Source organism: Falco peregrinus, chromosome 1, assembly GCF_023634155.1.
Source record: "Falco peregrinus isolate bFalPer1 chromosome 1, bFalPer1.pri, whole genome shotgun sequence".
Classification (NCBI taxonomy): Eukaryota; Metazoa; Chordata; class Aves; order Falconiformes; family Falconidae; genus Falco; species Falco peregrinus.
In genome coordinates this window covers 23,497,771-23,514,919 of record NC_073721.1, presented here as the reverse complement: position 1 = coordinate 23,514,919, position 17,149 = coordinate 23,497,771, and the positions used below count along the sequence as shown (strand labels likewise).

Here is a 17,149-nt window from a genome sequence, read left to right as displayed (position 1 = left end):
TACGTAGATGTGATGACAGAGGTCTGCACAGGAGCAAAGCCTCAAATAAGAGAATAAAGCATACAGGACTCTTCAGGGGATGTAGTGTGGCTCAGCATTTTTTTGTTGGGGGAGGAAGTGACATTGCAGTCAGAAATGAATCAAAGTTGCTTCTGTGCATTCCCGCTGCTTGTGGAAAGGAGGTAGGAGGGTGTTGAAACTCTTGCCCTTTCCGTATGCAACATCTGCCTGGTCAGTAGAAGGTCTTCAGGGAATGACAGGCTTGCTTTCTCCTTTTTGCTTTGTCTTCTTCATTTGTTCGTGTGTCTGCAGTTTTGCAGAGGATGTGATTCACATCTACTACGAGAGTGACGAGGTGGTGTGTGAGGATGTGGAACTCCAGGCTTTCGTCAAAGACATTTACGTCTATGGGATGAGGGGTGTGAAGGCCTCAGGTAAGATATGATAGCCCAGACCGGTCTGCGGCTTGCTGAGCCCCTGCTGACAGCAGTGCTGCATGAACAGTATGCCTTGTACTGGTGGAGACCCTCTCCCTTCTTGGCCCAAAGATGTTTATTTTTATGGACCAGATGCTGGATCAGGCCCTCTCTCCCTCAGGACACAGCTCCTTCGTTTGCCAGATTCTCACCACGAGCTTGGGCAACTTGTGCTGGGCAATTCTCTGTACACTGGGGATCGGTCCTTTGATCTTGCCAGCTCACGCTTTAAGCGTTAGGGGAGGGGCTGTCTGTATGTGCTGTTGGAACCACCACCCAGACTGATAAAAGTCACAAGGAGCTGTGAGATCCTCTTGAATCCTCTCCTCCAAACCTTGCACCAAATAAGAGCCAGTAAGAACCTCTGCAGCAGTAGCTTGCATTTGTTCAGTATCTGTGTCATTGTTGAGCTGTTCTGTTCTCTTCAAGAGAAGATACATGTATTTCTTTCCAAGGAATACTTTCCTGTGCTCGGTCTCCTCTTGCTGTCTCTCATTTATTGCAAACCATTACTTGGCTATGGTAGCTCTCACCCATAATATGGCTCTATTCTTCCCCCTGAGTTAACACTCCTGCCTTTCCTTAAACGTGTTTTTGCTTCCACTCAACTTTGTCCAGGCAGGTTTTCAGGAATTTATACAGGTGGGTGGGATCCTTCATACTGTCCTGACTGATTTACATCTGGAAACACCTGTTGGCCAGTGATCTGGGGCAGATGGCATTGGCATTGCATGCACACGTGTTTGTGTGTGAGACCTCCAGGCAAAACGGTCATGTTTCCACTCATTACCAGTATGTGTTGGTGTACAACAGTCTCCTGGGCTCTGCCTGCCTGGACAAGCAAAGGATTGGGGGACACCTACTTGCTGTCATTTTTGTTTGTCTAGTTTTCTCTTAGGAAAAGCTTAGAAATGGCATCCTAGTAGGAAGTTCATGCTTGACCTGAGCATCTTGATATGGGACAAGTACCGAGCCCTTCTGGTGCTACAGCTGGGGTGGAATACTACAAGCACCACTGGTGGTGGGACTGCCACTAGAGATGGGAAACCTGCCAGGCCTGCAGCATCACTGTCTGCACCGCTGCCACAGCAGGGGCTGTGGCATAGAGCAGGGGGACTTGGCTGGGTCTGTCTAGAACTGAAGGCAGATAACTGGGGGAGGCAGTTGCACCCAGGGCTCCCCCTTCAGTCTCCATTCCTGCTCTGACTGGGAGCCTGCCAAACTGCTTTAAAGATGAGCGCAGTGTGCGTAAGATAGCAGGATACAGAAGGGGATGGTGCATCACCTCTTCTTTGAGCTTGGTGGCTGGCCAGAGCTACCATGTGCCTCTTCCCTCTCAGGCTGAGTTCACATCTGCGTCAGGTTGGTGGTGGAGGTGTGAAGCAGCTGGCACAGGCAGCCTGAGCAAGGGCAGCTCACCCCAGGGTGCTGACAGGTCTCTGGGTATCCTGGGACCTGAGATCACATTAGGCTGGGACAGCGAGTACAGCACATGGCTGTGATGTAGTGGGGGTAGGAGAGATACAGGCTTGGGGGTGCTTTGGTAGCAAAGTATTTCCCTAGTGCCTAACTATTCCCTTCTTCCTTTATATAACTCTGTTTGGTTATTCCCCTCCAAAGACAGCTTGATGCAACTATTTCTGTTCCTCATTCCATTGTCTCTCTTTCAGAAGTTCTCACTTCCTCACTTCCCGTTTCAGCAAATAAGCTCTCCCTGCACTCCTTCTCACAGTGCACTTGATCGCTGAGCCTCGAACCTTTATAAATACAAGCACGTGGTCGTTTGCTCCTTGGCCTGAACCTTTCCTGCTTGCACTGCAGACTGAAGAGAAAGGGAGCATCTGAGACCCCTGCCCTGTGGACTCTCTGGGTTCCTTGCTGCAGGGTAGGTAGGGTAAGAGGACAGGGATACTGTATTTTTTAAAGGTGTAATTATACTTTGCCTTTCCCTTAAGGAGCACTCCATGCTTTGCAAACAGTGGTGATCCCTCACAAACCTGTATGAGGTAGGGCAGGATCTCTCTGTTTTTAGAGCTGGACAGCCAAGACACAGAGGGGTTGAGTAGCTCCTGTTAGACCACACAGCAAGATTCAAAAAGAGAATGCCCTGCTCTTCAGTGACTGCTGCACAGTTCTCCAACTCATGCCTTTTGAGTGGCTGATTACTACCAGGTAACTGGGTTACTTCATAGCTGGGTTACTTAAGCTTTTCTTCTCCCTTGTTTAGGGTTTCCTAAGGCGATCAGGACACGAGAGAAGCTAGCAGAATATCTCACAGTGATAATATTCACCACATCAGCCCAGCATGCAGCTGTGAATTTTGGTCAGGTAGGAATTTCTGGGAAGACTGTTCTTCTTTCTGAACTGGGAGGTTCATCTACCAGGGCAAGGTCTGAGAAATGTTTCTGTGGAAAGGGAAGTATTTTGGAAGCTGAGAAAGGCATTTTGAGTCCCAAATACCTACAAAGTTCAAGTTTAGGGGTTGTAACTTGTATATTATAGTTTTATGATGGGAAACAATACTTTTAAAGCATTACATGGGTTGCTAAGACCCTTTTCAGAAATGCTTAAGGATTCAGGTGCACAGTCTAGCTACCATACTTTGCAGACATCACCCGAACTGCCTGGTTATGATATGTGCTGGTAGTCTGTGGCACGTTCTGTGATGAAATGCAGTAAGTTATGCTAAGTGACTTGACTTTATACTTGCTGTAAGTATATGCACAGGTGACTGCCGTGGGTTGCTGTTGTAAGTTGTGTTAATTTGGCAGTGTGCCTGGGCCGAAGCAACATACATCCCATTTTCAGATGTGGCTTAGGGAACGTGTAGCGCAGCTCAGTGCTGTGACTGCAGTTCATGCATACACCATCTGTCTTTGGGTTGGTGCAGCTGGCTACCTCCAACAGCTCAGTCCCAGCAGTACCGTGACCTAGCTGGCCTAATGGAGCATTTACCAAGGCTTCTGAGTTAACAAGTTGAAAGCTGCCTTGCATGTCTGCAGGACCTCCACTTCTACTTTCTGCAGCAGCAGAGACAAGCCTCTACAAGGTAAAGTCTCACTGAAGTCAGTGATATCTAGACACTTAACTCCCACTGACATGCATGGAAAGTTGAAGCAAAGCATCTGTGAAGATCTAGGTTTTGGTCAGGTATGTCGAGTTTTCAAAAGCACCAATGTGTGTAATATTCCCGGTGCATGGAAAGGGCATCACTGCTCATTTCCTGAGTTTGCGAGCCAACTGGCAACTTTGAGCTTCCTCTGTGATGTTTAATATGTCACCTACTGAAAATCTGTTATCACTGCCTGCCTTTACTGACATATGTCTACCCTGAAACTACAGAAACAGCCTGCCTTTCAAATGCTGTTTCTCCCAACATCAAGGCATTTTGGAAACCAGGCTTCACAGCCAGAAGCACATCTCTTTGTCAGTCTGTATCACACAGAGCTTCTTCACTGAGTGGGTGGTCAGTCACTGAAATAGGTTCCCCAGGGAACTGGTCACGGTGCCAAGCCTGTCAGAGTTCAAGGAGCATGGACAATGCTCTTAGTCATATGGTTTAGTTTTAGGTAGTCCTTTGAGGAGCAGGGAGTTGGACTTGATGGTCCTTATGGGTCACTTCCAATCTGAGATATTCTATGAGCTTTTTTTTGGCATGTTCTGGCTTCAGTCATGGATGACCTGATTAGCAGGGGGACTATCTTTCCTATGGTGATTATTCCCAAACACATCCCACATTGTTCTCCATGCTGACCCTCCTGCCCACCCCAGCAGTTCAGGACCCCTGGAGCAGGTGTAGAGCCAAGTGTCGAGTGAACCCATGCTATTTCTGTGTTACATCGATGACCAGAGACCTCTGCAACTGTTCACTTCTGACCTGTCATTACAAGTGACTGAGACATCTCCCAGCCACCCCGTCAGGAAGTCCTGTCTGTTCCAAGTACCACTAAGAAACCATCTCTTAATATTGCCCAGGTTATTAGGGTTTAGCAGAGAGCCTTCAGAGAATGAGAGGGGGAATTTGGTGTGCAGAGGATGTTCAGTTCACTAGCAAAAAGGGTCTTCAGCCACGGGGAAAAAATGGCAGAGAGAGAGGCCTGAGGGTAAGAGGAGGTGGCTGTGCATTGGAGAGAACAGACTGAGCAGTGTAAGCACAGCACGCAGCTGAAATGGGACTTCCACTCAGGCAGGGCAGGGGATATGTATGAAGGTAATGAAAAAGCGCTTGGAAAAGAGTTATGCTAAGCGCAACATCTCAGATGGCAGCAAAACTCCAGGTCATGTCTGAGGCAAAATGAGACATCACCATCCCACAACACTGAAGCAGGCCAGAAGTGATTCTGAGTTCCCAGTCTGGCACTCACTGTGGCCACATCCACATGCCATGTTCCATGATGCACCAGCATCCTTTGCCTCTTTTACTACTTGACCACAGTACTGTGTGCACGTTCTTAGAGCATATTTTGCAGAAAAAAGCAACTGGAGAAAAGGAGATTCTATCATTTATGGGTTTTTAACGAGCGGTCATCTCAGATTATCAGAAGAGATTTTTGTTTAAGAAAACAGTTAAGTCCTTAGCCTGGCTGGTGAATCTGGGTTTTGTGGCACATGTGGTTAGCAGGATTTAGACAACCCAACTCTCTTCCTTGTGAGAACCTGAGAAAGACAGCAAGCACTTTCTTGTCTCCTTCAGTCCTTCTCTAGAGCATCTCTCTGTCCTGTAGTTAGTATCTTCTCTTTCTGAGAGGCTCGTATTACAGAAGCAAAACCCCTGGTGTCAGGACTCCTGATTTCCTTCACAGTGTTCCTAAATACCAGCTACTGTAGCTTTTCACTGTGCTCTTTTTCGTTGTCGTGCAGTATGACTGGTGTTCCTGGATTCCCAATGCCCCACCAACAATGCGCCAGCCTCCTCCAACAGAAAAGGGAACAGTCACCATCGAGCAAATTGTGGAGAGTCTGCCAGACAGGGGACGTTCTTGTTGGCATCTTGGAGCTGTCTGGGCCTTGAGCCAATTCCAGGACAATGAAGTAAGTCAACCTCCCATCTCTAGGTGGTGGAGTTGTAGGTGAGACCAAGAAAGCCATGGCAAGGCCACGTGGACTCACAAGATTGTAGTGCTGCTCTGTTCTTGACTTGACCATGTTTGCTGTTCCATGGAGATGTATCAGTGGTGTGGGTTTGCCCTTGTTCTGCCAGTTGCAAACCAGCTCTGAGCAAGCAGTCCTATATTTGCTCTGAGGCTGTGTTTCAGCCAAAACAAAATTTTCTAAACTCAAGCATGGTGTTGCTGAGTAAGGATGCTCGTGCAGGAGGAAGAGTGCTGCAGAGACACAAGGGTTTTCTCCACTCCTTGCCCCAATAGTGCTGGTGGAGAAGGTACAGCACCGCTGTATTCCCATGTCCTGTCCCTTTGGAAAATGTGCCCCACTGCCATACGCACTACAACTGTGGCTTGTGCCTGGTGTGGAGTGCAAACAAAACAATCCCACAGGAGTCTTTGCAAGCATGGTCTATAGCCATTTCCCTCATGTAAAATGAGATTGTAGGTGCTTGGTGGTCTCACCCAAGGGCTCTGTCTGGAGGATGTGTTTTGAAATCCTTAAATGGAAGATGCATTGGAAAAGGCTGCCCAGGGAAGTGGTTGAGTCACCATCCCTAGAGAGATTTAAAAGACATGTAGATGTGGCAGTTACGGACATGGTTTAGTGATGGATTTGGGAGTGCTACGTTGAGGGTTGGACTCAATGATCTTAAAGGGCTTATCCAACCTAAATGATTTTATGATGGACAGAGGGTACTTCAAATGAAGTTTTTCTTTAAGAAGAAAGTGGATTTCAGCTGAGAAACTAGTAGTATGGGTGCTGTCATGGGAAATGGTTACCTAAAGCAGGTAATACTCCAGTACACATATTTGCACATTGGCAATGAAGTATTCAGGGCACCCTTAGAGTCCAAGCAGACAAAAGCAACTGTCAGGCTGAACTTTGAAGGACAGTTTTAAGTCAACAGAAACTTCTGCTGTCACTGAGAGCATCAGTCATCTTCCTTTTTCATCCCTGGCTATTCATTCCCCTCCCATGCTGTCCTTTTCTTTGGCAGCATAAATGTTTGAGTGGCTACGCAGAGATCTGGCTTAGAAAGCTGATCTGGCTGACCACTGGCCTGAATAAAAATGCTTATTTTTAAGTGAACCAGCACTATTTTACACTTATTTTGTAGTGAACCAGCACTACAAAAAGGTGCAGGTATGGAAAGAAACAGCCGGCGGTGGAGGAAGGATGTCAGAGCATCTTTCATTGGCAGTTCCAAGGCTAGCTTATATATTGATAGCACTATTTTAATAGTAACATTTGTGAGGATCTGAGTGTTGTTCTGCTCGGTGGCATAATGTTGAAACAGAAGAGCCTTTGCTTTCTCAGAGCATGATGTCTTGTTGTTTTTCAATTAGCTGTTTCTGGGCATGTACCCAGATGAACACTTTGTGGAGAAGCCAGTGAAGGAGGCTATGGCAAAATTCCGCAAGAATCTGGATGAGATTGTCAACACCATCACTGAGCGCAACAAGAACAAGAAGCTTCCTTACTACTACCTTTCCCCAGATCGCATTCCCAACAGCGTTGCTGTTTGAGCAGATGCCCAGGAGGGTTTGGAGGCTTATAAGGCTAATGATGCTTTCCTGTTACATATGCTTCTTTTCAGTGAACTTTCAGAAATGGATAAATTAAGAACATCCCCCTGATCAGAGCTGACCCATAGTCTGTTTGGACTTTCAAACAAATTTGATTATGACTGATCTTGCAAGACAAAGGCTAGTTGACAGCTCTCTAGGTCAAATTTGTTACAAGTTCATTTTTCCAAGATTTTTTAAATTAACCTTAGAATCAATATCCATGTTTCTGATAGCTTTCCCTCTCCTGGTCAAGACAATATAATCACAGAATCTCTTACTCAATGAAAATAGCATCACGAGCAATAAGCAAGTCACATTTTTAAAATCCTTCCGAATTTTAATAGGTGACACTGGTAACACATAAAAATAGATCTTTAAAGTTTATGCATTGTTTTTAATCTGATTAAAACAAATGTTAAATATTGTCACTATAACTGCATGATTTACCTAATCAGGATGAAGGTAGAAGCAGGATACTTTCTTAACATAGCTGATGGGTTTTTATCACTTTCTTACCAAGTTGTTGTGATTTAACCGAAACCAGGACACCAGTTCATGTGAAATGAGATAGCCTGATTCATAGGAGATGAAAATTTTGTACCTACATAAACCTATATATTTTCTACATAAAACTAGGAAAGTTTGGTTTTGCCTCTGCCAGCATGTATGGACAAATGTTTTGCTTAGCACAACGGCAAGAAGTACAGACCTAGCAGTGCTTATGCTTGATTTCTGTTTCATTGCTGAGGCTGCTGGGTTTTGTGGATAGTTTCTTCTGTTTTGGGGGGGATGAAGAGGCTACTTTGTATAATGATAGAAGTTGTGGAGAAGGGGTAATTGACAGCTTCTAAGAGGAATCTTTAGATTTGACCAATTCAACAAAATTGGCATGTTCCACCTTAGAAACAACTGAGTTTTGTCTGTTTTGTTTAGAGGTGATTAGGTTCAAGTACTTGGGCTTTGGTTAAAGTTGAGAGAGTCACTGAGATAATGAAAGCAAAACCAGAGTTTGGGAAATTTAAGAGTCATAGTTTTGTTAATAAAAATTTTGGTTTATTTTTCCCCACAATTTGTTCCTTATACTAGCTTCACCAGCCTGCAGTGTGTTTTCTCAACAGATAAGAAAGCTTCTTGTGCTAATAAAACAAAACTGAACAAGAACATCTAGCTTTTATTTCTTAACCCACTATCTAATGCTGTATGTCTTGAAAAGCTTGTAGGAATAAGTACGACATGCTGTGTAGAGAAACGAAGCTCTGGAGTTTGAGAAATATAGTTATTTCTATCTTCATGTATGATTTGGAAAAGGGTACTACTAAAATATGTCCTATTTCATGTAAAACACAGGTGTGGAAACTGATTTTAGACCCTTTAGAGCAGACTGATCCCCTTTTTCTCCCCCTCCAGCTAAAGAGTTTCAGCAAAAAATGTGGAAGGTAAGACCGCTTCCTGTCATTCAGGCAGTACCTGTAAGGCTTGCGCATCTTCCTTTTACTGCATCCTGTGAGAAGTGATGGCTGTGGGACGGAAGGCATGCAGTTGTGGAATAGGACCAGGGGATCAAGAGACCATAACACATGAACAACACACACACAAAAAAAACAAAGGGGTGGGGGTGGGGAGAACCAAGGGGGGAGGAAATGAGAAAGAAGAAATGCGCAATTTAAATGAAAAAGGCAAAAAATGCACCAAGCTGGTGTTATATATCCAACATGCTAGCTCTAACTCCTCTCCTTCCTCTGTGAACAGTGAATGGCCTCTTGCTTCTGCTCTCATATGATAATGGTCTGCACAGCCAAGTATCTGTCTAGAAAACAAAACGGGGAAAGAGAGGCTGATGACTCTTCTCTTGCTCTATTCTGTTGCCTCTGCTCTAGCCTGTGGACCTGGGGTACAAATAGGGTAGATGGGAGGGTTGAGGAATTGACTGTGCAGCTTTGAAGGCCAGTATTAGCAGTCTGATTCAATTGCAGGAGAAGCTGTGGAAAGAAATGAGGAGGTTAAAAATAACACTGGCACCAGAAAGGAAGCAAATAAATGCAAACTACTAGTAAAGTGCTTATTCTTCCAGAAGGTCTGGGTACACAGTTGCTGTCCCACTCCCTGCTCCCTTTGCAGCTAGTCACCATCCACCAAGAAAGTCATCTTCCTCGCATGGGCTGTGGATTCCTCCCCTACATCTTTAGCCAGGACTTGCACAGAGGTATCTCCAAAGTCATGGTACTAAGGTACAGCGTCCGATCACAGGATCACTCCTAGGTGGAAATGAAAGGATCAGCTCTCTGTGAAGAGGGTCATGCACTCAGCTTTGCGATAGCTATTAGTGTTTGATGTGCATCACCCCATGTCTAATGGGGTTTGACAGCTGATAGCATTTGTCTTGGCTGGATGGCTGTTGCTGCTGGCCAGTCCAAGGGAATTTAGTCAGTCTCTTCAGCTCAAGCTTCCTTGGTCTCTTTTCCAATTGCAGTGATCCTCAATTGTCTGGAATATTGAGCTGGGGACATCCCCTTCAGGAAGTCCTAGCAGTAACTTGGGAGGGTCTGGCATCTCAGCCCTTCCTTTTGGTGTTTGGTCACAAAAGAGGATACTCCAACTGTCATTAGTACTAGTGAGAAATGGACTGAGAAGGGTTGTCCTAAAGGACTGCCACAAATAGAAGAGAAAGCCTAATGTTTTATCCGCAAGCAGATTCAAAAAATCTCACCTTAAGGAGAAAAGAAGGCCTTGAGATGGAGACAGACCATCAGCAAGGGAACAGTGCAAGCATTTCCCTGCTGAAGTCACTCACTTTTTGGGTTTATCAGTGACAGTGAGGATTTAGCCCTCTGCAGCCAGCCCAGCTCTCATCACTGACCTCCCATGCTTTTCTCTTTTTGCAGGGTGTTTACCCCTGTGAACTCCTTTTAGGACATTCCCTTTCCCAATTCTGAAACACTGTTTGCAAGAATCACATGATTCTCACTGCCCCTGGAAACAAAGCGCAGATACCTCAGTCCTCCCATATGAAATATGCTACCTATTTTTTTGTGGTCAATACCCATTTTACAGGTGAGGAAATGGAACAAGAGCAATGAAATCCAGCAGATCAGCTCTGATTTGAGGTGCCTCTTTTACAGAAAGATTATGAGAAAGTTGTTTACTTGCAGCATGCTAATTTTAGCCTTCTAGAGAGCAGACAGCATGTTCAGACTCGGCCATTCAGAATTACTGGCTCTGTTGCATGCAGGGCAGAACACCGAATAGACCCCAGAGGACCTGTTTATACCTAGCAAGTTTTAATTGGCAACTGGCCTTTCTTGCCACAGTAGTAGCTACATGGTATCTAGGAAGTAATTGCTCATACTGAGACAGTAGCCCAAAGTGCTTACTTGGCTTTATTCGTACTATAAACAGGAATAAATATTGCATAACTAGACATGGCTGGTAAGTTTGGAGGTTAAGCTGAGTCATGGGTTTTTACGGGCAGAAGATGTGGCTATGGTTGCTTAGACTGATCTCGGTATAACACAGGTCTTTGGATTTCCATGAAGCATTTCCCTTTTCGATACAGGGGTGCTTGATCTATGAAATTATCTTCTGTGAAGACATCCACTCATGATTTACTGAAATACATGGTTCACTGTGGTGCTTGTCTGACTGGTGAATCCCTCTTGCTGTGAAAGTTGCGTGCTGTGTTCCTAGTTCTGCGTGCAGTTTTGCTTCTTGCAATAGACAGCTTCTTGCAGTAGCTTTGGGTGACTGAAGATCCTTCAGTGACTAGTTCCCTGCTACATCCTTCCTCTTTCTTTTGGTAAACTGAATAGATTAATTTCCTGGGGCCTTGTGCTGTAAGACTTTCTTTAAACCTCTTAATCATTACCACTGTGTGGACAGCACGTGGGCAGTTGACAACCACCATGCTTCAGTGGCTATTTCAGTCATTACTCCTTCATGCACTGCATTTCCTCCTGCTTGCAGCTATGTCTGTAGTCTGTCCATAGATTTAGGTCTTTGACATGTAAAATCAAAACAGGTTGTTTGCTTGCAACCAGCAGCTCAAGAGATCCAGCCTGGACGCAGATCTCAGCGGCCTAGCCTTGCTAGTTCCTGTTACTGGAGGACACTGGTATGTTTCTGTGGTTTATCAGCGGCCTCTTCATTGCACCGGCTTTGGCATTCAAATTCAGCGGCTGTTGCCTCTCCAAGTCTGTGATCTCTGCTGAACAGATGGGTGGTAGGAACCAAGTGTGAACGTCGCATCTGACACAAGCGGTGGCCTCAGCAAAGGGCATGGTGAAGCAGGGTGGCACGCAGGGAAGCCTCACCTGCAGGACCCTGCCAGGGCAGACACGTGCACTCACAAAGGTGCTGCCATCACTGGTGCAGCCAGCACACAGGGAAGGGAGGGACTGGCTGCTCACCGGCTTGTCTTAACTCACACGCAGGTACACGCATACAGGGATATAAATATATCATAAGGACACAGGCAGGTGATGTGACTGGAAGTGCTTAAGGCCAGGCTGGATGGGGCTTTGACCACCCTGGTCTAGCAGAAGGTGTCCCTGCCCATGGCAGGGAGATTGGAACTAGATGATCTTTAAGGTCCCTTCTGACTCAAACCATTCTGTGATTCTATGAAAGGCAGAGTAGTGTGGTAAACTGACATGGACACAGGACGAGCTTCAGCTGGCCACAAATTCATCACCTGTATTTGGGTTTTGGCTGGAGAGCAGAGTCTAAAAGGCTTAATAGAAGGTCAGCCAAACCTGTTCACAGCTGCGAGAAATGACTCCCATCTCAAAAGGAGGTGTTTACTGTGCTAGTAGACATCACGGAATAGATGTCAACTATAGAGACAGGGGAAAATGTAATCTATAGAGATTTGTCCGTAACCACTCAGAAAAGTAGAGACAAAACTCAGAAAAGCAGAGGCAAAACTCAGAAAAACAAGGCTGTCAGTTCTGTGATCTGACCACAAGGCCTGAGTTTCCTTCCCTTACTGCTAGAGTTCCCTTGCAAAGCAAAAGCTGATGTTGCAGTTGTCCAGATAAATGGAGAAAATAATGCATAAGATGCTGATTGTCTTCAGCTGTGGCAGGAGAGAAAAGCTTTAATTCTTAAACAAGAATTAAATTCTAGCCTGAATATACCTTTAAACTAACTGGCAAACACTGGGAAGGTTAATTGCCCAATACAGTGAGATGGGGATGCTGGAGAAGGTGTTACTGCTACTGACAGACCTCCCCCGAGACTGCAGATATACAGTTTTAGTTTTTGTGAGGTGAATTTTAACACAATTTTTCATTGAATGGATACACAATAAATTGCAGAGGGGAAAGGGAGCTGAAGTAGTTATTTTCAGCTGCTTCTCACAGACCTGTGCTATCACTTTTAAAATCAGAAGCAACAGAGTGGTTTAAGTGTTTGTTCATTTGGTTGGGGTTTTTTAGACAGATGTGAGTAGAGATTATTTTGCATGTAGTTTATTTTAATGAGCTTTCTTTAGCCACAAAACAGGCGCAGCAAAAACAAGAGGTATGTGGAACATATTTTGGACATCATGAGGGATGTTCTGGCTGCTGACCTGAAGTTATCATTGAGGTCAGAAGATGATTTAATATCTATAATATATTAGAGTGTCCCTGTATGTCGTGGTTTAACCCCAGCTGGTAACTAAGTACCATGCAGCCACTTGCCCACTCTGCCCTCACCCAAGGGGATGGGTGGGAGAATCGGAAAGGAATGTAATGCTAGAGGGTTGAGATAAGAACAATTTAATAACTGAAATAAAATGAAAGAACAATAATAATAATAACAACAATAACAGTTATAACAAAAAGGAGGGAGAGGGGGAGAGGAATGAAATCCAAGTGGAAGAGAGGAAAGAAAACAACTGATGCACAGTGCAACTGCTCACCACCCACAGAGTGATGCCCAGCCAGTCCCCCAGCAGTGATCAGCAGGCCCCAATCAAGCACCCCCCAGTTTATATACTGAGCGTAATGTCCCATGGTATGGAATATCCCTTTGGCCAGTTCAGGTCAGCTGTCCTGGCTGTGTCCCCTCCCCATTCCTTGTGCCCCTCCACCCTTCTCGCTGGCAGGGCCTGAGAAACTGAAAAGTCCTTGACTTGGTACAAACATTGCCCAGCAACAACTAAAAACATCAGTGTGTTATCAACATTGTTCTCACACCAAACCCAAAACAGAGCACTGCACCACCTACCAAGAAGAAAATTAACTCCATCCCAGCCAAAACCAGGACACTGAACCATCTGTCAGTTTTAGTGTCAAGAGCAGTTTTAGGTGGTGTGGATTATTAGCTGTTGCCACCTTACCTTCAGCAACTACCAGTGTTTTGATAAAAGCCTTTGCCTCAGGATGCAGTAAAAGGAAGGTAAAGGATCTATTTGTTGATACTGGAAACATAAATGGGGAAGATTCTAGGGGGGCTCTAAACTGATATAGCTAATTTGAAATAATTAATGGCTATATGGATTTATACCCAGTCAGAGCTGTCTTTAATTTTTGCTTTTATAGATATCACTGATTATTTTGATCCTTTCCTGTCCATTCCTGGAAATGGCATGCTTCCCTTGCGTAACATCTGTTTATGGCTAAATTGTGGGCAGACTCTTTTCCAAAGCACTAGAGGGCAGCAATATTCAAATAAATCTCTTTCCAGCCTTGGACAATACGAGTATGAGCAAGATGAGTCTTGTTTTCTCTTGCTAGGTCCCTTCTCCAACAGAGCTGGTGATCTTGTTCAGTCACAATTCTGATTGCTAGTGCCAACACCGTATCACTGATCTTTTAGATTTTATTTTTCTAATAGGTCATCATTCGTCCTTTGCTGTGTTAATGCAGACTTCAAACATCTGAAGTCTGCCTCTTGGGTATGGTGTGCTGGCTTGTACTCGGTACTTCTGCCTTTGCATTAGACCACCTGTTGGTTTAAATACATGCTTAGGTGGAAGGGCGTGAAGAAGCTCCCTCTCTGCACAAGCTGCTGCTCAGGAGATCTGCTTGTCTGAGGCTTTCTCACTTCCTGCTGGCCACCCCCTGGCACATGGGCTCTCCTAGCAGCACTTCAGAGGACAGCCCATACTAATACTGAGAAAGAACGTCATAACTGGTCTGTTGCCATCTATTTGGCAATATCAGACATGGCTGTTGCCTTGATATACTCAGTACTTGCAGTTTTGCATGCTGGGTTCACTTCTGCTTGAGGCAGGAGGGTGGTTTGAACAGGGTGTTCACCCACCAGCTCTTGGTCTGGAGGGGATATCGTCTTATCCAATGCTTTTCCTGCTCTTGAGATTCCCCAGGAGAACAGGTGCTTTTCAGGTTATCTGGCATTACCCTCTGGAAAGCAGACCTTTGAGAGCTTCAGCTTTTTCCATTTCACATAAACCAAAGACAGATGTCTTTGAGGCAGACAAGGCCAAAACAGTAAGAGTTCAGCATTTTAGGTGACAGAGAAAAGTGTATGAGTTCCTAAACACTGCATGGGTCTGAGGGTAATTGCAGTAGGCTTCATAAAGCTTGCACATACATGAAAATCAGTGAAAGCAGGAAAAATCAAGTTGGATTAAGTCCTTTTGGTTTCAACAGATGACTCAACACCTCTGTCATTGTAACTGCCAACAAACAGCCTTTGGTTCAGTGGGTCAGGGTCCAAACCCTCACTTTTTTTCGTTTAAGGGAGGTATGTTTTCTTGGCTTGCACTGAGTAGTACAGCTAGATAATGTCAAGGCAACAGGCTGGTTAAGATTAACTGAATTTAAGTGAATAACAAGGCAGAAACATGGATGAAGCCATGAGATCTGAACTGTCATAGGCTTTAACTAATTCTGCCTCTAAATCCAGAAAGAGTCAGTTTTACGAGCTCAAGTCCATCTTCAGCTGTCTGCTTCACTGATGTCCAAGTTTCAGGGCATGAGATAGTCACTGCCCACGTCAGAGGGAATCGTCAATTGGTAGGACAGCAATGGCTCATGGGTTTGTAGGGCCTCCTTTGGAGCTGTCCTCTACTCATCACCTCAGGGATTGCATCCTCTGCTAGAAAGAGCTGGTTTTGCTTCACAATCTGCACAGCAATTGTCTGTGTTACTGAACAAATTTCTTGTTTGTACGTATGGAAGTGGTGAACAACACCTGAATACCTTCAGCACAGTGAGAGAAATATTAAGTGAGGTGCTGTTCAAGTACTTCTTTGTAAGAGTTAAGTTGGAACCTAATATCCTAGTTTTAATATCTGGACTTGGTAGGTCTCTACCCAACTTCAAATTCAGCTTCTCTGGTGAGCACAACTAAAACTGTACATGCTTTTAACTTCAGTTAGCAACCTTTTAACTGTAGTATTACAGTGTTTAAAATCCAATACTTGGTGATTAGGCTCACTCTGTAATTACATAGCTGAGTTAGGACCCCATTAAAAAAAACAAGAAAAGGTTATGTGGAAAGTCAGTAAACTCAATTGTTCATAGGCTTCCTTCTTAAAAGAGCTCTACCAAAAACCAAAGGAGCACCACCAGATGGTCAGTGGGCCCACCGTGATTTGTTTACCTATTGTGGGAAGAAACAAGGCACTGAGCTTCTTCACGTCTGAGTGTAAAGTTCATACTTCCACCTCTTCCAATAATTAGCTGGACTGATGCCAAGACTGGATGAAAAAGCTTGAAATATGAGCAAAGCTATGCCCCTGAAGACAGATATGCCCTGAATACTTTACTGCACATCCCAGGGTCTAAGCCTCTGGTGGATTCGCTAGCAGACACCTGCATTTTCCACTGCTTTCCTAAGGCAGCTGCTGACGTAAGAGGGATTAAGCTTTGCACAAGGAAGAAGGAAAGAAAAGGAACTGGCATTGGGAGAAACCAGGAAGGATGTTTTGTTCTGTCTATAAAACCCATATTCAAGACATAAGAAAGGGAAGGAGCAGACATCCTGCTGGGACTTGCAAGCACCATGTGGTAAGTAATGTCACTTTTATTTCATGTGGAGGCAGTAAGATACGTGTCTCTATCCCAACCACTGAATTCCTCAGTGATCTTACAGAAAAGATTAATTTGTCTCTGGTTTTGCTGTTCCCAAGCCAGACACAAGTGCTTGGGAAGAATGTCAACAGGCAAAATTCCTTGGCAGGTTCAGCCAGAAATCCCATTGTAATTAGACAGGTACTTGTTGCTATAGGCTATATTTTTCTTTCTTTTTAAACCTCCTAGCTGCAGATGGGTTATTAGTTACTGCTAGTAGTATATTCACCTCCTCAGACTTATCTACTGCTAGATCTATTTCGCAGGTGCTGGTCCTGAAGTCTCTTCTCTTTTCCATAAATGGCAGACCTGGTGCCTGCAGATTTCTTCTTTCCTTTTTGATTACTTGACTGGAAACAACACTCAGAAAAGAAAACCATGACAAAAAGCAGTTAGTGCTCCTTCCTGTTACCTGTATTTCCAGGCCAATAATGAAATCAAGTTGTCTAGGAGAAAGTGAGAAGAGGGATTCAATGTGGTAAGAGATGCTCTGGAACTCCTGGGGTCATCTTCATGCTCTCAGGGTCTCCACCGCTACTAATATTTTCTCATCCCAGACTGGGCTCAGTGAGACAACGCACAGGAAACCACCATGGTTTGGCTTTGAAGTCTCTGTTCTCAGAAATGATGTGTGTAACTGCTGTCACAGACCGTGGTTATCTTTCAAATACGCCTAAACAAGCACACTTGTAGAAAGTAATATGTCATCTATAATGTTCTTGATTTCTTGTGGCAGAATAAGATCTCTGCCTGACCTTGTTACATTGCCAAGTCAGAGCAGCTGCATGAGGACTTGAACTAAGGATTGACTGCTTAGGTCAGGGGTATATGTGGTGGCTAGGTCCAGAACCTGGCTCTGATGGGATATTCTCCAAAACTCGGTGATGTCTGGATACGTATTATTGCTCAGCAATTTGTGTGGAGTACAAGGATGCAACACATTGTTCACATTCAAAAACTGCACTACAAAATGTAACTT

At 44.7% G+C, this 17,149-nt stretch overlaps 1 protein-coding gene across 1 annotated transcript in view; it reads left to right on the top strand.

Annotated features, from left to right (window-relative positions):
* Nucleotides 1–8,311, top strand: part of ALOX5 (arachidonate 5-lipoxygenase) — a 34,807-nt gene extending 26,496 nt beyond the window's left edge. The window contains exons 11-14 of the mRNA XM_055810436.1: nt 313–434; nt 2,704–2,804; nt 5,337–5,507; nt 6,929–8,311. Of these exons, the coding sequence (XP_055666411.1) occupies nt 313–434; nt 2,704–2,804; nt 5,337–5,507; nt 6,929–7,108 (574 nt within the window). The 3' untranslated portion in view covers nt 7,109–8,311. The remainder of the gene's footprint in view (nt 1–312; nt 435–2,703; nt 2,805–5,336; nt 5,508–6,928) is intronic.
* The last annotated feature ends 8,838 nt before the right edge of the window (nt 8,312–17,149 follow it).